This window comes from Borostomias antarcticus, assembly GCF_949987555.1.
Source record: "Borostomias antarcticus genome assembly, chromosome: 28".
Classification (NCBI taxonomy): Eukaryota; Metazoa; Chordata; class Actinopteri; order Stomiiformes; family Stomiidae; genus Borostomias; species Borostomias antarcticus.
The window spans coordinates 2,971,078-2,993,387 of record NC_140261.1 but is presented as its reverse complement, the minus strand read 5'-3'; the positions used below and the strand labels follow the sequence as shown (position 1 = coordinate 2,993,387).

The window sequence follows — 22,310 nt, the reverse complement described above, 5'->3', positions numbered from 1 at the left end:
AGGCTACAGTCAATAGCCTAGGCCTATTTATTTTCCAACCCACATTTTCTTAATCAGCCCAAGCTACTAGCTTTTGGCCTAGCTAGTTATTTATAATAAAACGAAACAATATGAATGAAAATCGTGCTGATATCCATTATTTGTCGCTCATATAGCAAAGCATCGTAGCCTACCCATGCATACACTGCACGCAGTTGTTGTAATTTTGTTTTAAATGAGCCAGATGTGCTCATAGTCGCATTACATTCAATATTCATATTCATTTCAAATGTATTCCAAATAATGTCCAAATTCAATGCTACAGTTGACCTTTTGAATAGTAAATGTAGCCTACGCCGTGGCTATTCTTGAGTTCGTAATGTCCAGAATAATGAGATTCTGGACATTTCCCTCCCTGACCCTAGCCTTGAGGATTGTTACAGCTAATCTATTTTATTCTCTTCTTCTATTTTAATTCTCAACTATGTAACATGGGAACACAATTATGACAAGGAATTTTCAAATCATCTTCTAAACAACTCATATTTTTAGTTATTTTTTATGTTTTTAGCTATTTGTAGGTTTTGGCAGTATTAGCCTATGTGTTTACACGCAGGTGCATTAGACTATTCTGATGTAACTATTTTCATGTAGGTATAGGCCTAGGCATAAGTAAGATGTGTCTTTGTTTAGTGCCTACCTACCTTTTTGAACCAAAAATTAGAATCACTAATCAGTAAACTACGAAATAAATGTTGGCCTGTGACTAAAACTGTGCGGCGTATTGAATTCACTAAAAACGTTCTCAATTTGAAAATGACAATTATGCTACGTTGTAGTTAGGCTACACATACATCACACATACACTGACATGTTAGAGTAAGCCTACAGCTACATCAAAGCTTCATCGCAGGTTATTAAAATTAAGCCATAATTATGATCAAATACAGTGCCATTATATCAGTAGTATGTGTCATTACTATAATTGTTATTATAGTAGGCCTAGTATTAGTAAGCTATATTAGTATTAGCCTATTGTTGTGGAAAAAACTGTGGTTCATTAGCATAAACAAACAATGAATATGGCTGCATCATCTCCAATAGAGCCATTGTGCTGTTAAGGTCTGCTTGAGTCAAATAACACTAACAAAATATAGTATGCCTGATATGTTTTAATGCTTGAATTCGATGTAGATAAACAATCAGTCTTGAGCAATTAGAAAATAAGTACATTAACAATAGTTTAATGGTTAGCTCTCCTGCCACAGTTCTAGGTCATAAGTAAAAACAAACCTTCAAATATTTCTTTCAGTTGGATATACTGTTTGTCCACACAATATGTTTCTAAAAGTGCTGAAATTCTTACCGTTACTCTACAACCGCAGCAAGAAAAAAACAATAGGCCTAACAAAGGTTATTCAAAACGTCACTGAAGCTTGGATATTTCCAACGCAAATAAGAATAGGCCTATGGGGCCTGCTCTGAGAGGAAAAGCTCTGTACATTCTGCAACAATGGCCTATGTGTCATCACTACACCATCAAAGGTGACATTTTCAGTCTAGACACCGACACCATCAGGCAGAGTTCAATTGGAGACGCTGACTGAGCAGAAGGCCTACGAGTTCATTTGACCCGTCTCCTTTTTCGTCTCACAGTCGATAAAGTAAATGCCTCGCTTTCCAAGGATGAATAAATACTTAGAGACATTTTTTCTCATTGACTCCCAGCACAAGTGGAGAGTGTCCATGCAGGAAGGCAATACGCGTAGGGGTAGTAATAGGACGGCTGGAGGGACAGGAGTGGAGGCCTCAGTAGTTCTCCGGGACTGTACTGTCTCTGGTCGTCACGAACTAAAACTTTAACAGCCACTTTCTTGGCTGCAGGGGCCGATGCCAACAAATCTGCAGCCATCTGACGACGTTTCGTTTTATATCGACGGTTCTGGAACCATATTTTGACCTGCGTCTCTGTCAGCTTCAAGGAGGCCGCCAAGTCTGCTCTCTCGGGCCCGGAGAGGTATCTCTGGTGATTGAACCGCCGCTCCAGCTCGAACACTTGGGCGTGAGAGAAGGCAGCCCTTGAGCGTTTTTTCCTCTGTTTAGGTTGATCCGAGCTTTTATCACAACCGGCCTCATCTAGGTTGTTGGAATCTGAAAGGAGACATTGAGTATTAGGACAATGTGTTTTGACAATGCATGGAACCTACGGTGTAATGCTCTGGACAAGGCATTCAATAACCGCGTGTATTTGAAAACCCAACCACAAGCATTACAAGTAGCCATCTTATGGACATGTAGGCCTAGTTTGATACGACTATAAAATACTCTGACTTCTTTACCAGTGCCTCTTTAACAATGAGCCATAGATGCCATAACACCCCCCCACCCTCCTCACTCGTGCGTAAAAGGGCGCAGCCGAATAGATCCATCAATTTATCATGGAACATTATGGCTATGCTTTGAGGAAATTTGATCCGTCAAACCCCGGCGTACTTTGATATCATGGTGAAATGAATGATGATTAGAAAAGACCATTAGGCCTACTCGATATCATATAGTGAGTGAACTTACCAGATACATTAGGTTCACAGTCACTGAGCCCCTTTGCGTTCTCGACTGCTGTGGGCTCGTCGTGGTCCGTTTCTTCGTGTAAACTCTCCTCCAGCACGTCTGACGCTCGGTCCCTGTCTTTCTCTGGCTTGCAAACTGCAATAGTATTGCTGTGAATGTCGTCGCTGAGACCTGAATCAGAGTCATAACTTTTCTGGTCGCTGGGCATGCACGTCCCCTCGTCACTTCTACACGCTGCGGCAAAGTCCTCGGACCCATTATCCATTTCGCCGAATATTTTCCAACACGCATTCTTTGAGAAACACATGTCCAAATCGGGCAAGTGGCGACTATCCTCTTTTTTGTTCAGAATGGCTTGGATGGAGAATGGCATTATAGAGTTGCTGCGAACGGCCATTTTCAAAAGCAAAAGTTGTTGTCTTCAGTGAATAATCTATAGATTTGAAGAAAATTTCAACTCATCCGCATTTTACTCCACTTGAAGAACTATTCCTGCTTTGTTTTTTGTTCCTCCCAGCAGATATCTCACTGCATTCCGGCTGAATAACGATGGGAATCCCGTTCTTTTATCCCTAGGCACGATGCTTCTCCTCCGCATAGCTGAAACTTCAACCCAGGCTTGCTCTAGTTTCCTGCCCTTTTTCACACACGTCCCACTATCCCACCTCACCTGTGACTGTCAGTAATCCCTCTCCATTTGCGATTGGACAAGGGTAGGGGAAAGTCGCGTGATTATTGGCCACAGTAAGTTATGACACACCCACTGCATGTCAGGACAATATATGTCTTTTTGCAAAGTTAACCCTTCATCATCCATACAGGGCTGGTAATAGGTATGCTATATGTATCCATGGCACGATTCAAAGGCATGCTATTTTTCGTCTTTTGCACACAAAGCAATGGGACCTATAGTGTAACAGCTCAACTGCTTGATTTTTTATTTTTTATATATTATTGACATTTAGCCCCCAAAGCACCTAAACACCTGGGTGTTTATACCTCTCAATCTGTGTTTGTGTAGCCTTCTGAAGGCTTTACAGATTACAGATCATCACCAGGTAAGATCCGCTTGGCTACAGGGATCAGGGTTTATTTCATGGTGATCTCTGAATTGTGGAAGAGGACTGCTTCTTAGGAACATTTTGTGTGAAGACTGAAAATCATTATGAGGAGCATCCGACACCTTTGCCCATTTTGTGTCTGCTCAGTGAGGCTGAAGGCCACTGATGTAACTAATCCATATTTTCACAGTGTGTTATAGGCCAAATCAGAGCTTTAGGACATGGTCACAATCTTCAAGCACCTACTTTGACATATAGACCATGTTAAGAAGACAAAAAGTCTATTTTATGATTTTACAAATTTCCTATAGCCTAAGCCTTATATTTATAATTGAGTGTTGATCATTTCGACTATGGGGAACAGTAAGTACCCGTTTGCATAAAGCATCAAAGGGAATTTGTCACTTTAATATAATTTTACTTATGGGTTCCATAACTTCAAGGGGGTTGTATCAACAACCCTTATTTGAATTCCACAAATTGATCAGTAGGCTAAGTGCAGAAAGCGTAGACTATCGGGCAAGGATTTATGCTTACAAAGTCAGATGTCATTAATCATTTAGGCTATTCTTCTCAACGATGATATTAGTTTAGCAAATCTTTTATAGGCTATCTATAAATGTTTTTACTTGATTAAGAAATCTACTAGCCTACCTAAAATATTGTATTCTTCTCAAATTAAAAGTGAAATAGTCAAAACTGCATCACTGGATAAGACGAAACTATCTAATGATACGCAGATGTAGCTGAATTTGCCATCAGTGAAATAACACGATTAAAACAACTCAATCAAACAAGCCTGAATAGATAAAGGCCTATTTGCTCTGCATTTACTAAAATTATAGGTCCACTAGGCTAATAGCCGAATCTTGATTAGAACCAAAATAAGAACCAAATTACTGTAAAAGGAAGAGAAATGTATCAGACCTATAGGCTATCTCGCAACCAAATAAAAATAAATATTCATGTGGATCTAATTTTTTTCTCCCAAACGTAGGTAGCCTATACTGTTATTATTAGAACCTATTATTATTGTTGTTGTTTTTATTATTACCCTATTATTATTGCTATTATTGTTATTATTATTATTATTATTATTATTATGCTATTATTATTATCTACATTGTTGTAATTATAATCACAATAATAAAAATTCGAATAGAATTTAGTCCTATTATTGCTACTATAGGCTATAAATTGTGTTCATTTACAATCCGTTCTTTTATGCTCTCCTATACGCCTGACATCTTGCAGCCTACACCACACCTCCTATAAAGGCTAACATACAGGCAGGTCTTGGCCTTGCGTGAAGAAAGGCCTCAAATGGGTCCTTAGCACAGACTTCATTAATACATTAGACCTATATCCACAACAGAGAAAGTGTTTTTTTAATTGAAGGGTGAGAATTGTAACCTAATGGGGTAGGCTACGATAGACTAAGCCCAATCAACTGTATTGCTTCAATTATAGTTTTAATGGCAAAGGCAGCTCGAATGTGACGCGCGCAAAAAAGGTCTGCTGGTACGAATAGACTATGAACCCTCAAATAAACATTTTTACCGGTGTTTTATTTAAGTCCGAGCGACAGTCCCACTTTTCCATACACGTGTGCTATAGGCTAGATTCACAACTATTACACAACTATTACAAGTTTGTTAAGCCTAATCCTGACTCTTTATCCGAGAGTCTCAGATGGCAAGGTTAATTTCTCAAGTTATCTTGATAGAATTACCTCAACAGTGCAGCAGAATTTTTGAATAATTAAAATCTGATTTCTCCAACTCTGGTTCGGGGAAGCTGAAATGTCAGCAGTTATTTATCCAACTAGAGGTCCAACACATCTTTCAAACTGTCAACTATGTCCTTCATCACGATTCATTGTATCAGTATATTCAGACTGATCTGCTGTCGTGGTGAACTCTGATTTCTCTGAAAAATCTGAACTCACAAATGTATGGCAAAAATAAATAGGCTACTGACTATGCATTAATGCTAACAGAAATATGAATAGTCCATTCTCGTTAGATGCAGTAGCAATGCTGATTGTACATCTGATGTTAGGCTACGCTTCTTTTATATAGCTTCATGATATTGTTGATCAATTATGTCATAGTCAGACCTGTTGCATGCATGCATGCTCTATACCATCTAGTGGTCAAAGTACACCACGTTTCTTGCATGTGTGACACCCTGTTTATTTACTTTCTGTTCACTATTACAATGTAATCCAATGACAAAGATATGACATGCTGATTATTACACAGATGAAGGACAAATATGAGTCATCTTGTGATCTAAACTATTGATCTCATCTCAACCCTGGCCAGAAACAATTTCAACTGACTTAACGGCTAGGATGGGAAGACAATCTTATTTGGAACTTTCCTTTGGTACTAATTACATGGGAGTAATCATGGAAGATAAATGGTAAATGGAGAATTTGTTCATGTGCCAAAGGGCAACAACAGGATGACTCACTCTGGCATTGTGATGTCAACCAGAGCTCCCTGCGCTGTGTTTTGATAACAGCACTGTGATGACTAATAGGAAGTATGCAGTAGTAAGTGGGAGGAAATGTAAACACTGCAACAACAGTTTGGTGTCAGGCCTACAGGCCGGCAATAAGAGATAGTGATATGCAATAAAAACTTCACTGAGACTGTGTCAAAGTGAAACAAAATTGGGATCACAGGGTTTTAAAGATTACTTTTCAGAGGAAAAGTTTGCTATAAATTCTATCTTTTCTGAATTAATCTACAACTTCAAAAAATACTAATAACATGACTACATCTGTGCAGTTCATGATTTAATAACCAGGTTAGGATTTCGTAATGGTGGTCAAAGAATACATCCAATATAACCCATTTCCATTCAATAGAGCTTGCTGCTTTTTATTTATAGGTTGCATTTACATGCAATGTCGTGTATCTGCAAATCGTATGACGGTCAGAAGTAGCTAGGCACCAGACATGGAGGCTAAAAGGTCATCTGTGCTGTTTGTGTGGATGTCACAATGTGCTCAGCTGAGGCAAGTGATGCTGTACATTGGATTCCCCCACTATAGGCAAGGGTTCCCTCTGCTGGGTGGGGAGGAGACCAGTCACTGACATGGTCAGAGGGGACTGAGACTCTACCAAGGAGCTCATAGCAGGAACCTGAGGCTCATGAGAGGCCCTTGTCAGGAGGTGCCACTGAGACATGAGAGTGAGATATTCACTTTGTCTGCAGTCAACTTATGAGTTAGTTAGTTAGTTTGTTAGTCGGTTAGTTAGTTAGTTAGTTAGTTAGTTAGTTAGAATGCCTTCCAGATTATAGTGGGTGTAGTAAATAAGGTATAATGTGATTTACAACGATGGTATTGTTTTTTTATATATTATTTTTGTCAGACTCATGTCTTCATACCTACCTAGTAATTGCCCTACCTACACAGTAATTTGCACTGTCCAGTCTTGTCCTTGCATCTTGTCTATTTGCTGTCTATTTACTGTGACACATCAACAGTGCAAATTCAGCCAGAATAAATCTGATTCTGATTCTGATTCAGTAGAAGAAAACCCTCCAAGAACAAGAGACATGAGACTTAATGACAAGAGAGACAGATTTAATGGCATACTAGGTTATCATACAGAACTATAAGCCCAGCTATTTTCAGAGCCCAGCGTACAACTGTAATCTTATGTTTTGAACAGAAATCCTGGCTAATCGAGCAACATGACAGTACCATGGTAACATCTCTATTTCCCTTCCTCTCCTGGGTGTGTTTATGACAGGTCCTGAACCTCGCGTGCTGGTATGAGGAAGGAGGCTTGCAGAACGCCACCCTCCCCCTCTCTTACAAGAACCGCTGCCAAATTGTGTTCAGATGGAGCAATACACGAGAGGGCACTGCCAAGAGTCATTTGCAATAAATGCTCCCAAAAGGTCCTCTGCATTTCTCACCAAATATCAGATCCACCATGATAGCACCCTTAATCAACTTCAACATTGAAAAGTGGAGGGGGGATGTAAGAAGAATGTCACTGACTAGAAGTATGCTTTTAGTTGCCTAAGTAACGATTGAGCCCTCCTAATCTTTTTTTTTTTCCTCAAGAAAAATTATCCTTGCATGCGATGGACCACTAAATGGAAGAACCCTTTGGACGGCACACTTAATACTGGAAATGTAACCAAGAGACCATGAGGGAGCAGGCCTTGTGGTGCCCTCCTCTTCCTGGAAGGTATTCAAAACAGCACAGCATTGGCTACATTACTGGCTCTGTGCTGAAAAGTACAAGAGCACTTTTTAGTGTGTGTGTGTGTGTGTGTTTGGGGGGGGGCACTGTTACAGTCCAATTAATTTGTGTAGATAGTGCAGACATGATTTATATTTGGGTGCTGGGTGTGTACTCTCCAGACACTGGAACACTTCTCTGCCTTTGGCACGCAATAGACAATGCAGCTCAAGCACATTGATGAAAGCTTTCTCTTTAGGCTACATTGCATAAGTGTTTAATGACCATTTTTTTTCTCTTGTCCTCATGCTTCAATAAAAATGTCTCTCAAAGAAGATAACCTTTTCATTGATGTTATGTTAGCACTGTTTACTGTGACACTTTTGATTGTACACATTGGTTGATCTGGCTATAAAAACCCTCAAGGACCATTTAGACACTTGGACTGAAAACACTTGGGAGATAGAATAAGCTGAGAGGGATTGTGTTTCTACAGCCCAATTACATATTCAGAATGCCAATAGTGGAAGGAGAATCAGGGCAGGGTTAGAATTCTCTCTGCCATATATTATTTTAATAATGCTCCGCAAAGTACAAAAACCCCCTCCTGAGCCTCTACCCCTCCTGACTGCCTACCTCTATTTCTGTGACTCTCATATGAAACACTTCTGACGTTAAACACCTGTTAACTTTTATGTCTTGTGAGAGGAGAGGCTGAATGGGAGGCCATTATACTCACTGCCAGTTGCCTTGGCCACATACCAGCAGAGGAAAGACCACTCCCAACATGGAGGGGCGATGGGAGTGAGCCCCCTCATCCCAACAACCCTGGCAGTCTGCGAGGATCTCTCCCTGTGATCAAACCCAATTGATCCTTCCATTTTCACTTGACAGCTGCATGAAACCACTAGCTTTCCAGAACTTTCTCCAGGATAAGCTAGCCTCCATTGCTACCCAGCACACTTGCCCCGCTGACACATATTAAGCCACAGCATGAGAGGAAACGCAGACCATTCCCTGAGAGATATGTTCAACTTGATCTAAAAGGCTATCAAAATGCTTCTGACAAGGTATCTATTACAAGGGGGGTATCTGTTGCCAAAGGATCTCTTTATCACTTCCATTCGCTTATCATGGGAGTTTGTGCTGAGTTTCCCAGAAAAAACATATTACATACTAATGCCTCATACAAGTCAATGAGTCTAAAGTACCCACTGTAGTGTATCAAGGACCTAAACTAGGAGACTATTGTCAGAAACCGCAAATTAGAACTGGTTAGAGACGGGCAGTCATTATAAAGTAACGGTCCTGGTCTCTCTAATGGGATCAATCACTGAAAGAGGTGTTGTTGGTCTGCCAGGCCCAGTGGCAAAATGAAAACTGATCCAAAACATTAAAAAAGAGGTGTTAGGCTAATATTTAGGGCTTGGATTCCAGCACCAGGAAATACCTGAGAACACCTTAAGGAATCGGATTTAGCATTCCACAGGAATGGTCGGAAAACTCAATCCAGCCCCTTAGAAAACCTCCAGCTCTTCAGACCCCTTTTCAATGGCTTTGGGTTTCATGAGCTCAGGTGCAGTGATTATTTAAATCCTCATAACGTGTTAATGATGGCAGCATATTTCATCCCTAGCTTGAGTTTTATCCCCTCATTAGCATTTAGGAATGTCCTCTCCCCTCTGCGAGTTGCACAATAAAGACTGCATATCCATTTGGATGGTATTAAAAATAATATATAGATAGCGATGTGAAAGGTGATCTCATAAAACCCTTATCTGTCCTACCACACACATTATCTCACCTCTAAGTGCTGGACTCCCCTAAAGATAGATCGCTTTACATGACCTCCCTCTACAGGTGCACAGTGGATTAAATGGATTCAAGTCTGCACTCTGTTACCAATCAGACACTGAGGTTTCAGAGCAGAACAGAGCGTGTATGAAATGTGTTTTGCGGACTGAGAAAGTGCTCTTGATGCATTCATGCAATACTTGACATTCTACCAAACATAAGGCAGACCAAGATTATTTTTTTTTATAACCAGAGAATAACACCAGTTTTTCATCATTTGAAAAATCTTTTCTTCTTTTTTTCTTTTATTTATTTCACCCAATACTGTCAATAAAGCATTGGCTATGAGAGCATGTCTTACAAAAGACAGACAACCTAATGAGGGCTATATGGTAGCACACAAAAATCTACATGTAGAAAAAATCTAAAGCATTAAAACAGTGAGCAAGTTAATGCTATACATTCACAGAATGAATATTTCCATGTTCATGTCAACAGTGACAAGTAGGCTTTTTAGGCTTTTGGGCAAAGAAAAATAGTAAAACCACAACGGCAAAAGCACTCATGAGATGTCCAAGTCTATACTTTTTACACAGCTTTGCGTGAATACTATCTAGAGTTGTGACAACATAGAGATTAAAAACACTTAAAACTCCCAAGTGTGAGCAATAAGGAGACCAAATCAACTTCTAACTGGCAAAAAGAAAAACAATTAAATGACAGGGTGAGAGATATAGAGATTAAGGTTGCATTTAATGGGAATGTGTGTAATGCTGCACAGATACAGAGCTTTTCTACAAAGCTATCAATCACCAGATCAGGAATAGCTGTGTGAATAACTCGTACAGCGAGTTTTTAGCAAGGGGAACCATTATGGCATAGACATGATCACAGTCTCTATGATTCACAATACTATACTCCCCACCTTCCTTTTCAAACACTGAGACTTGACTTGAAACAGAGCTATGAATGGCAAAACAGCTGAATGAATGAATCAATGTAACAGCATATACTGTGTGACAAAGAAAATAAGATTAATAATAAAAACGCTATTTACAACTAAAACATGACATCAACAGGCATACGTCATAAACAAGGGCTTGGGGGAAGTAGTCCGTTAATGAGGCTCGTGAGTTCTTCTTTTTTATGTGTTCATCGCTTGGCTCTTTTGGAGGGGGGCTCCTCGGATTTCTGCCCCCCTCTGGTCCGCGGCGCTGGGGGGCTAGCTTCACGCTTACGCCCTCCCTTGACAGGCGCCACAGAGGCTTGTCCTTTCGTTCCACTGCAAAGAAAGACACAGGTACAGGTGTCAGGGAGCGCCATACCAAAGTACAGTAATTACCCAATTGAACAACGATTATAAGAATCAAATTGGGGACATTTACTCAAGTATACTAAAGAAGATGCAGTCAGACCAACTCACCGTGTGTTTGTTGTCTCCTCTTTTCCACCTAGTCTACTAGCCCGGGTGGACGGCTTGCTCGGTTTGTTCCTGAGGTAAAACAAAACAATGTTGAGAGGTTAGCTTCCTGGCCGATCGAGATCTGGAGCATTTGAGTCTTCCGTCAGCCATGCTCTCCACAGCCAAACGCCTCAGATGTACCTCTCGGCCTCTAGGCGGGACGCAGAGCGCGTCGTAGTCCTCCTCTTGCTCTCCTCTTCCTCCTCCTGTCCCTCTTCCTCCTCTTCGCCCTCTTTCTCATCACCCGGCGTGTCTTTTTTCTCTGAAAAGATCGGCATGGTTATTGTGCAGCCGTGACAATGAGTTACAATAGAGGCCACGCAGCAGCGGGTCTGAACCCCTCTGGTTCTGAACCCAGCACATCCTGTTCCTACTCCCTACAGCCAAAGTGTCCCATACCTGAGTCCTCTGAGGTCACATCGGATCCCTTAGAGGCTCTGCCCCTCCTGACAGGCTGCTTCTGGGGCTGCTCTTTGTCCACCTCACCATAAGGGAATGACAACAAAATCCATTCACATTTCTATTGGTTTATAATAACTGACAAAGGCTGACAAACACATTTACTACATAGTAGTAAGCATTTATAACATTTTACAACCTTGCTGTAATTTTTTCCACTGCTGAAATGGTAAATTTCCCCCTGGGGGGATCATTAAAGAGCGAGCATGCATGCAGGCAATGTAATGTAATCGTTACATCAATGACGTAAAGGTGTCCCATGTCATTCAGTACAACACTGCCTGCCCTCTTGGAAAAAAAGTAAAATTTTTCATAATCACAAGTTTATATATCCATGCGTAGACTGGCAGATATATAAAAACCCAGAAAAAATTCTCTCTATCCAATTTTCTTTTGAATACCACATTTTTTGAAAAAACACTAAGCGTTACACTGAATGACATCGTCTGTCTGTCTGTCTGTCTGTCTGTCTGTCTAATGTACTGACTTCATCTGTTTTGGCGCCACTGTTTTCCTCTTCTGCTGACGGTGAGCCGTCTTCTCCTTCCTCCTCCGCTGAGACGGAGAGAGAAAGAACCAGAGCAGGAGAGAGGAAAGTGATTCAAAGAGGAAAAAGTTAATCAATACACAAGTAAGTCTATTAGTAAGTAAGTAAATCTACAAGTCATATTTTGTGTGTGTGTGTGTGTGTGTGTGTGTGTGTGTGTATCCTTACCACTGTCGTGTGGTGTCGGTTTCTCCTCTTCCTCCTGTGGTCCCTCCTCCTCAGGCTGGATCTCCTTTAACAGAATCTTAGTCTTAGTGTCGTTTATTTGCGGGGGACAGTGCATATTAGTAAACAACAAAGTGTAAATACGCCAGAATTAGCCAAAAGGTTCATTTCCATTCGGTGCTATAAAAAAAAAAAAGGCTTGCCGAAATGGTGAAAGAATCAAACCACACCTGTTACGTACACTGTACAGACATCGCTCGGAAAAATCCACGCACACATTCCGAAAGGAGGAGTAATAGCAGCTGATGAACAAATGCATCAACACACTTCCACCGAAGGGATAGTAGACGTGAAATGGAAGGGGGGTGGTGGGGTCAGTGACGGATGAATGGACCTCACCTCCTCTGCTTCCTCACTGTCCTCGGACCGCTTCCTCTTCACTGCAGGTTTGCCTGCCAGGAAATACTTCATTAATTAAATACCGAAGGTCGAAACAGATCTTTGTCGGTTTCACCGTTACGACTGCGCTTGCTGCCATCAGCTATCAACGGGACTGAATGTAAAGTCTTGTCGATCAATAACGTAATAAAGATGTTGTGTGGAACTCACGAGCGTCAGCGGTCTCCCTGGATTCGGACATTTCTGCGGCCTCCTTGGACTCGGAGCTCTCCGTGTCCTGGCTGGCGTCTGGCTGGAGGGGTGGCGGTCTGGCCTGGCGTCCACGGCCACGGCCTCTCTTCGGCTCACTCGTCTCCTCCTCGTCTTTCTGATGAGGACGTAAACAGAAACACACGGGGGAAATCAAGTGATTTCTGCAGCCGTGTTTGTTGCCAACCTCGTAATGTATGAAATCTGTTTATGCGTGTTGATCTTGGATCAAGCTGATCTTGTTGTCTCGGCCTACCTGCTCTTTCTCATCTGGCTTCTCCACTATGGCTTGCTCTTCGTCCTTCTTCTCTTCGTCCTTCTTCTCTTCATCCTTCTTCTGATTGCTTGCAGACGTTTCTTTGGCCTGAGCCCCTGAACGCCTGCCTCGACGTGGAGTAGTCTCCTCTGCTCTCTCCGGCTGTTCAGACAATAACATGGTTATTGTACACTATACAAAAGAAAAATAATAATATTTAATAATAATAATAATAAATCTTGACATTTGTACTTTGACCTGTAAATGTTTTTTGTTATTATTATTATATTTGTTCTGTTGTTATCTGTGTAAACTCGTCCACACTGTAAATGAGGGAAACCTCAGTGCTTTACGAGTATAAATAAAGGTTTGAATGAATGAATCCTGTAGGAGACAGGGAGCCAGTGCAACAACACAACAGTGGCTAAAAGGGGCCCAACATGCTCAAATGAATGTTGCAGAAATTGCAGTACATACATCAGATGGAACAAATAACGTACTCTTTTAGAATCGAAAAATAAATATTTATCTTGAGATAAATATGTGGAGCCGTCTCATTGCTTTATTAATACAGTGAATCCTTCCACGCATTCTGATTCATGTATGCATCTTAATCTCTTCAATTGATCTCAAAATGCATATACAAGCTATATACAAGCATCTATACCATCAATTACCATCAATTCAATTATCTATAAACTATAAATGTCAGCTGAAAGAATAGAAAAACAGTAGACAAATTTGTGGATATGACTATAAGTTTCTGAAAAAGTTAAATAAATAAAATCAATAAGTCTACCTCTTGAGGCTGTTCCTCTTGGTCCGCTGTGGTTTTGGACGATCGTCCCCTGCGTGGTGTCCTCGTGTCTGTGGTCTTCTCTGCATCCGTCTCCTTAAGAGACAAATGATTGATTTGAGTAAGGGCAATGCAGAATAACAGTGTCACCAGCCAGAGAAACACATTTGCTTGAGAAGGCCATACAAACCTCAACATCCTCTTTGGGTGGCTCCTCCTGGCTCTCCTTCTCTTTCTTCTTATCACCTAGTGCAATGAAGGAAAAAAAAAAAAGGGAAATCCTTTACATGTTACCGGGTAACTTTCCAGCCCTTTTTATTTTCAACAAATGCATTCAGTGTGGAGCAGTACCACCCCCATCTGGAAAGAGGTGTACTTCTAAAAGAGCAGCTGCCCTGAGAATAGGTCATGAATTTCTATGGCATAGTTGTGAGCCTCTGTGAGCAAAAACAAGCCAGATTTACTACAACAAAAGTACATTTTGCAACGAAAGATTGAAAAAAAGTTTCACAAGTATATGTTCATCTAAAACATGTTTTCACTGAGGGGAAAAAAAGGTTTTCTGTGCAGTTACAGTTCAATAAAATCACCATCTCACCACTGCCAAATGAATGTGTGAATAAGGCTAGAATGGAATACCTAAGTCCTTTGCCGTGGTAGCTTTCTGATTGGACAGTGGTCGTTTGCGGGTTACTCGTCCCTCCGTTTTGTCTTCCTGAACAACACAGAAGTATCAGAGATCATCGGTCAATATGCTTTTTAGGCCTGGTGAAAAGCAGATTGTGGGTTTCAAGAAATAGATTCAGTGAAAAGTCAGCTATAAAGACCAGCTAATAACCTTTTCAGACGGGTCTGATCCTCTCTCATCTTCCTGTCCATCTGACTTGGACGCATTACCTGCAACAAAGAATCCCAGTTAACAAGATTTCGGTACTACAGATGAATCAAGGAGTGCTGGCAAATAAAACAAATACATCAAAGCTCACACAAGCAGTATAGAACAAACAGGAAACCCAACACCAGTATCAGACAACTGTGGGAGGTCAAAGTTTAAAAGACTCACTAGCTTGTTTCACCAGTTTGGATTGGCGGCCACGTCTCGTCTCTCTGGCCTCCTCTGGCAGCTCGGGTGCGTCCGACTTCACCTGAAACACAGAGAAGATTAGACGTAAAACAGTTGCACGACTCCTCGTCCAATGTTCACATTAGTCAAGTCAAGGTTTAGTCAACTAGACCTAAAAAAGCCACAGTGGTCATTACAAATTTTAGCACTGGCACAACTGCAGAATACTTACAGACACTGGGTCTTCCGTTTCCTCTTGTGAATCATTCTGGTCTTCACCTAGCGGTAAAAGAATAAACTTTTAAGTGAGGTCGGTGAAGCTGTAAACTTGAACAGCTTTCTCCAAGTACAGCAGGTGCTGTTGGGCTGACAGCAATGAATCACATACTAATATTATCACTGTCCATCTTGACCTGGCGTTCCTCACGTTCCATCACCATCTCTTCAGTCTTCCCCTCTACCTGTTCACAAACAGAGAACCAAGCACACCATGGTTAAAGTGATCAATAAAATTGTATCGTTTTGATTAGAAGAGGATTAGACGAGGAAAGAAACGTACATTCAAGCCTAATCTCTCCATTTCTTCAGCATTAGATGTGGTTATATTGTCGACTGACGCCGCTGGCTCTGACTCAGGAACCCGAGTTGGGTCTGTTTTTTGCTCAGTAGAAGCCACAGTCACTACATCCTCCTTCATAAAAGACAAAACAGTGAATATGCTTGATATTTAGAGTATAACCTCTAAGTCTACAACAAAATGTAAACACTCAAATGTAATTTTTCACCTGTAACACCACTTCAACTGGTGACTGCTCCTTTGAAACATCTGTAAATGGAATAAATTGTATTTTCAAATACAGTCACAATAGGATACAATATTTTAAGGCCGACCGGCCTAAATACAGCAGATCAGCGCTGAACACAGACACATTACCTCGACTTTCTAGTGGTTCTTTAAGAGGCTCATCCATCTGCTGAGATCTCACTGAAGGTGAGGCATCAGATGTTGGGACAGGTACCACACGCACAACATCTTGCTGCTCTCTCCCTTGAGGTGTAGTGGTTTCCATCTGCTGTGAAGAAAGCGGGGTCTCCTCTCTGATGACTTGCGTATCTTGTGTGACTACACCAGAGGATACTGTGCTATCTGGGTCCATGGAGAGCAGTGTCAAAGCTGCCTCTTTCATTTTCATGTCTGCGTCCTGGAAGGCTATCTCAGGGCAAGGTTGTGCTCCACCAGGCGCCGCGTCCTCCCCGTCACCTCCCTGGATGGCCCCGGCGACGCCACTTCCCTTCCCGAGCCTAGCGTCCTCTGAGGTGCAGATGTCCATCAGAGTCAGAAGAGCGTCCGACTCGGTTGTCAGCGGGCGAGGTTCCAGCTCACTCAGTCGCTTCTCCGCGTCGTCATCTTCGGGTTCAGGGGTGATGTCACTCAATGCATCGTAAGTATCGTCCGACATTGAGGTGGTGATGGTGGGGGCAGTGGGATCTGAGTCTGTGCTGGTGTCTTTGGGTTGAGGGGATTTCTTCGAAGACTCTCCCAGCTCAGGGACAGGTGAGGAGACGGAGGACCTTTCTGATTTGTCCTCTCCTTTACGCCCTCTCTTATCATCTAGTTGGGTCTCTCCTTTCTTCTCTGGTATTTTAATCTTCTTCTCAACCTTCTTGGCACTCTTATCTTCAGTTTTCTCTGGCAGGTTTTCCTCTGAGCCCCTCCTGTTTTGCTTGACGCTTCCCTCTTTTTTTCTGTCCTTCGATGCGTCAGGTTTGCTTGTAGTTGCTCCTCCTTTAATCTTGACTTCAGTGCCCTGAGCTTTCTTATCCATCCTGGATGAGGATGCAACTTTCAGGTCTTCCCTTGATTTTGACCTAGATTTTTCCATACTTTTTCCCTTCACCGAGGGCTCGGTCTCCCTAGATTTTCTGGAATCTTTTTCTGTTTCAGGGTTGGACTTGTTTGACTTCTGGCTTTCCTGTGTGCCATGCTCCCCTCTAGGTTTCTTCTCCTCCCCATCCTTGCTATCAGACTTGGACTTGGTCTTCTCCACGTGTTTGGCCTTCTCCACATCCTCAGTGTGGCTCTTTGACCTCTTCAGGGCTTCTTTGGGGATTTTATCCTTCCTCTTGACACTGTCAGGTCCTGGCTCCATGTCAGACCTTTCTTCAGAGGAGCCAGTGGAATCCCTGAGCAGCAGTCTAGAGTCACTCTTGGCAGAAGTCTTCTCTCCTTTCGTCTTTTCCTCTTTCCCCCTATCCTTGTCCTTCTCTTTTTCCTTGCATTTCTCCCTGTCCTTCTCTACTTTAGGAACTTCCACACATGCAGCTTTACCTTTCTTATTAGCCCCTTCCTCAGAGACACCCTCCGACACGGATGCCCTTCCCTCTCTGGAGGCCCCTAACAATTTCTTGTCACTTCTGAACTTTGTCTTCTTCTCCCCTTTGTCATCAGATTTCCCATTGCCCCCTTCCTTCTGCTGAGACTCGTCCATTTGGGCTTCCCCTCCGACTCTCTTATCAGACTTCTGCTTGAGCTTGGAACGCTCGTCCGACAGACTGCGTTCTTTCTCTTTGCGTTCTTTGGGGTGCGGTTCTTTGCGAGACAGACGATCAAACTTCCCGCCAGGCCGCTGTTTGAGTGACTCTTCTGAGCCCTGCTCCAAGTCAAGGATGAAGGAGTGTGTCCGGCTTTTGTCAGCCACCTTTCTCGGTTCAACCGAGTCCTCCGAGGTGCTACCACTTTTCCTCCTGAGCCTCTCATCTGATGTCAACTCTGAGACTTTTCTGATCGACTTTGTTTGCAAGCTCTTTGAAGACACAGCCTTTCCTTCCTATTTGGGAGAACCCATAAAATAAGTACATTGCTATCAAACACCATGACCATTTACTAAGCAACCAGTGAAAGAGTTAATATTTCAGTGAGTAAAGATATATTCCAAAATGTCCACTTACATCCTTCCTGGCACCTTCTCCCTCTGCATCTCCTCTCTTCTTGCCTAATACATCTCCTTCTCTCCTGAAAAGTGAACAATTATTCTATTGACTAAAGAGCATGTGATGCTTACACTGACATACAATATGTAATGTGTCCAGTTCCTTCAAGAGATCTTCACCAGTACAACACACACACACACACACACACACACACACACACACACACACACACACACACACACACACACACACACACACACACACACACACACACACACACACACACACACACACACACACACACACACACACACACCTCGAGTCCCGCTTCCTTTTCCTACTAAGGGCCATTTTCTTTTCCAGAACCTTCTTTTCCTTGCGAGCTTCCTTGGCTCTGGGACCTTCCAGGCTTGGGGACACAGTCTCCTGCCTTCTCTTATCTGTACACAAGTTATATTAATTTAATCAATAATATATTCATTAATATCAAACCAAAGCAAATTACAGTATGTAAAATTCCAAGTCCTAAATGAAAATGTCAATTAAATACATCAGACTTAAAGGTTGAAACGTAATCAAAGGAGGTCTATTGACGTACTCTGTTCTTCCAGTTGAGCTGCCCTCTGTTTGCGCTTCTCCTCCATGCGCTCCCTATTCTGTTGTCGTTTCAGCAACCTCTCCTCTTTGTCCTTGGCCTACAAGAATAAATGTCAGGAGACAAAAATAAGCTGTATTCAGTTTTCAAATGATTTTCAAGTGTGCAGATAGTGTGTCGATTTGCAGGGCGTCAGTATTGCTATTCCCCATTCGAGAGTGCGTTGCTCACCACAGACCGCCGACGCTGTTCGACAGTGACCTCGTCATCAGAGTCGCTATAGTAACGGGAGTAGAGGAAGGGCTTGTGGACGTAGGCCTGCCGACGGGGCTTACGCTCTTTGTCCTCCTCATTTTCTGTACTGGTCTGCTTCTTCTCCACCTTTTCGCCTACAAATCCCAGATAGGAGAAGAGAACATGAATGATAGGGTAAGCAGGTGACAGAAACTATTCGCCCGATCATGAAGATGGGTTTGCTTTAACATCCAAGTGAATGGTTGAACAGAGAGATCGATTTGTCTGTGTGGGTCATGAAAAGTATCAACACAGACATACCATCAGATGACACCTCTCCATCCTCTGAGGAGTCAGATGGCGGTAACTCATCATCGCTCTCATCGTCCAATGAAGACAGGTCACTTGTATGAACAGAACTGACAGTGATGTCGCTGAGGCCTTCGAGGTCAGAGTCTTCCAAAGAGTATTCTGAAGGGAAAAATACAAAATGATGTTTGGTGCACGGCCAAATCGCTCTCACTGAAAAGTTGTACAGCAATGCCAACTCACCTTCTTTTAGCCTCTCTCTAGCCTTCTGTTTGATATGGTGTTTCTCGCTGGGGGACGAGAGTGGCTCAGCATCCCCTACCTGCCCTTCCTCTTTGGGCTTTCCTAATGCTTTGAGGCCAGCTTTGTCTTTACCCTCATCTGCCTGCTCAAGAGTCCCAACCTCTTCATCCTCCATCTTCATCTCTTCCATCATTCCCTCTTTCTCCGAGTCTGTCAGCTCCGAATCGTCCTCTATTTTGACCTCCATTGCCTGGACATCTGACACAAGCTTCTCAGCTTGGCCGTTTTCTCCCTCTTCCACCAGACTTGCGTCCTGCTCTCCCTCAGCCACATCCTGCACTGGCTCCTCCAAGCCCCCCTTGTGAATTCTCTCTCCGCTGGAACTGGCCCAGCAGCTGGCTTCCTGGTTTAAAGTGGTTATAGTATCCAGGATGGACATGGCATCTCCGGTCGGGGCAGATACAGAGGCTGGACACACAAAGTAAGCATTATGACACAGAACGAATATCAACAGGGTAACAGACAGACACACAAACCTATTATAGTTACATCAGTTCCAGGTTTCTAGCTCTTTTACCTTGCTCAGCCAGATTGTGTGCTGGCTTTTCTTCTTCCGAGGTCATTGGGACAGGGGGCTCCTCGGCATAGCTACCAGGTGAGAGGAATTCTTGGACCACCCTCTCCACTTGTGGCCTGAAGGTATGGTTGATTTTGGGATCGACCACCTGTGCTACTATCCTATCAACTCCCTGCTCCAGCATCCCAGACCTGCCACGGAATTAAATCAACTGTTCAGATCCGCAAAAATGAATGCGGTTTCTATATTCAAATTATAATAGTTAAATTAGAGCTATTCGTCATGCCATGAAAACAAAATCCTAATCACAAAGCATATATATATATATATATATATATATATACACACACACACACACACACACACACACACACACACACACACACACAGACAGACAGAGACAGACATAACGTTATAGCAACATATGCTCACTTACTGTAGGACCAATTGCCTTATGTTGTTTCGCAGTTGATTCTTGTTCAAGTGAGGACTCCATGTGTGGTTGGAGAGGTGATTGGAAACAAAGTTGTCCACTCGTTGTTTTAAGTTTAGGTATGCAGGCTGGGGAAAAAACCAAATGCTTAGGCAAGGCAAGGCAAGTTTATTTATATAGCACATTTCAGCCACAGGGCAATTCAAGGTGCTTTACATGAGACATTAAAAGCATTAAAACAAAAAGCAAGACATTATAGACATTTAAAACAAAAGGCAGGACAAATTAAAAGCATTAAAACAAAAAGCAAGTCATTATAGACATTTAAACAAAAAGCAGGACAAATAGAATAGCTTATAGTTTAGCTAATGTTATGAAAATTAACATATTCAATAAGTGTCAGAACGTCATATTCGGTAACCAATTCTTAACTATGGGCTTAGATTAGCTAGCTGTTAGTAAAGTGACTTTAGTAAAGTCAACTAGTTAGTTACCTTTGTATCCACATCTGCCAGGCAGTCTCTTCTGAACTGGTCGAAGAGACCTTGAGTTTTAAGATGATTGACGATCATGGAGACCAACTGCGGGTCTCCGGGTGGTAAACCAGCCATCTGTAAACAGGCTTGTTTTCAACAAACTAGAGATAATCAGTTACAGAAAGGAGGCAAGGAAATTCATTCTATTCTCCCAGAGCGCCGCTTTCTATTTTGATTGGGAAGAATTGCGTTTAACCCGGAAGTGGTTACCATACGACAGGAAGTAAGATACTTTTCTTTTTCTGCCCTCTGTCGGCAGAATTGGGACAGACTGATCGAACCATAGATAGAATTGATCACTATAATAAATAATACTCAGTTTGCTAGTCATTCAAGTAGGTTAGTCATGCCATACACATAATAAAAAGGCAGTCATTTATTTCTTTAATGGTTTATTGCTAACATTGATTTAATTAAATTGAGATAGAAAAATACAATTTACTATTTACCATCCCCACCTTCCACCAGAGGATGGCACTGTTTTCCTTTAAAAAAAAGAAGAAAAATAAATAAATAAAGATCAAGTCAAGCCGGAAAGTCTGCATACCTCCTTCACCTTCTCCACGTTTTATTACGTGACAGACTTATTCTACAATAGGTTGAGTTCATTTTTATCTCAGAATTCTACACAAAATATCCCATAATGACAAAGGAAAACAGGTTTTTAGACATGTGTGCCAATTTATTGAAAATATAAATGTAAAAAATATCAGATGTACACAAGTTTGCACACATATGACGCCTTAAAGTAAGATGGAAGAAGTTTGGAACCACACTCTTCCTAGACCTGGCCGCCCGGCATAACTGAGCAATAGGGGAAGACGGTGGGCAAAATAAAGCAGTTAAGAATATACATGAGTACACAAAATATACATATAGTATATAGTATACATAGAATCTGTATGCATAGTCAGACATATATACATACATGCACACAACCACAACACTCAGGCAGTTAGTCTGATGGCCGCTGGCACAAAGGAACCGCTGTTTTGCACTTGGGAAGGATGAGTCTGTGGCTGAAGGTGCTCCCCATACAGCTTGTCATAGAGGGGATGAGCGGTTGTCCAGGATGGATTTTACATGAGTCATTTGTCTGTCTCGCTTTTGTCCAAAGCGACTTAAAAGTGAATATACTACTACTTGCCAGAATGGACAAGTGCATCTTGTAAAACAAAGTGGCTAAGAGCATAATGTAGTGCTGAAGGCAAAGTTCAGTTTGTCCCTCATCCTCCTCTCAACCATAGCCTCCTGCTCTTCACTTTTCAGAAGTTTGTGGTCTTCTAGTAATATTAAACATATACATTGATATTTGGACAAGCTACAATATCTGCATGGGTTCCATGCTCCCTGATGAAATCCATGAATTCCCTGCTCCCTTTGGTGATAGAAAACATCCAGCACATACAATAAAATAAATGCTGGTAATTAAAGTTTTAT

At 42.0% G+C, this 22,310-nt stretch overlaps 2 protein-coding genes across 2 annotated transcripts; both read right to left on the bottom strand.

Moving 5' to 3' along the window:
• Positions 1–1,693: 1,693 nt before the first annotated feature.
• On the bottom strand, positions 1,694–2,947 carry nkx3-2 (NK3 homeobox 2; the record flags this gene model as incomplete). The annotated part of the gene is made up of 2 exons (XM_084459433.1): positions 1,694–2,130; positions 2,551–2,947. 2 exons carry the CDS (start codon positions 2,945–2,947, stop codon positions 1,694–1,696), a joined length of 834 nt encoding a protein of 277 aa, XP_084315559.1.
• Positions 2,948–10,014: 7,067 nt separating this feature from the next.
• On the bottom strand, positions 10,015–20,945 carry bod1l1 (biorientation of chromosomes in cell division 1-like 1; the record flags this gene model as incomplete). The annotated part of the gene is made up of 28 exons (XM_084459578.1): positions 10,015–10,898; positions 11,040–11,108; positions 11,220–11,340; positions 11,478–11,559; positions 12,025–12,092; positions 12,253–12,316; positions 12,649–12,701; positions 12,859–13,015; positions 13,154–13,315; positions 13,953–14,045; positions 14,140–14,195; positions 14,589–14,664; positions 14,788–14,846; positions 15,013–15,094; positions 15,245–15,291; positions 15,401–15,473; positions 15,572–15,703; positions 15,798–15,838; positions 15,947–17,840; positions 17,962–18,025; positions 18,260–18,383; positions 18,542–18,638; positions 18,770–18,927; positions 19,094–19,243; positions 19,325–19,792; positions 19,902–20,092; positions 20,338–20,462; positions 20,829–20,945. The coding sequence occupies 28 exons, from the start codon at positions 20,943–20,945 to the stop codon at positions 10,769–10,771; spliced, it is 4,953 nt and encodes a 1,650-aa protein (XP_084315704.1). The 3' UTR covers positions 10,015–10,768.
• Positions 20,946–22,310: the final 1,365 nt, after the last annotated feature.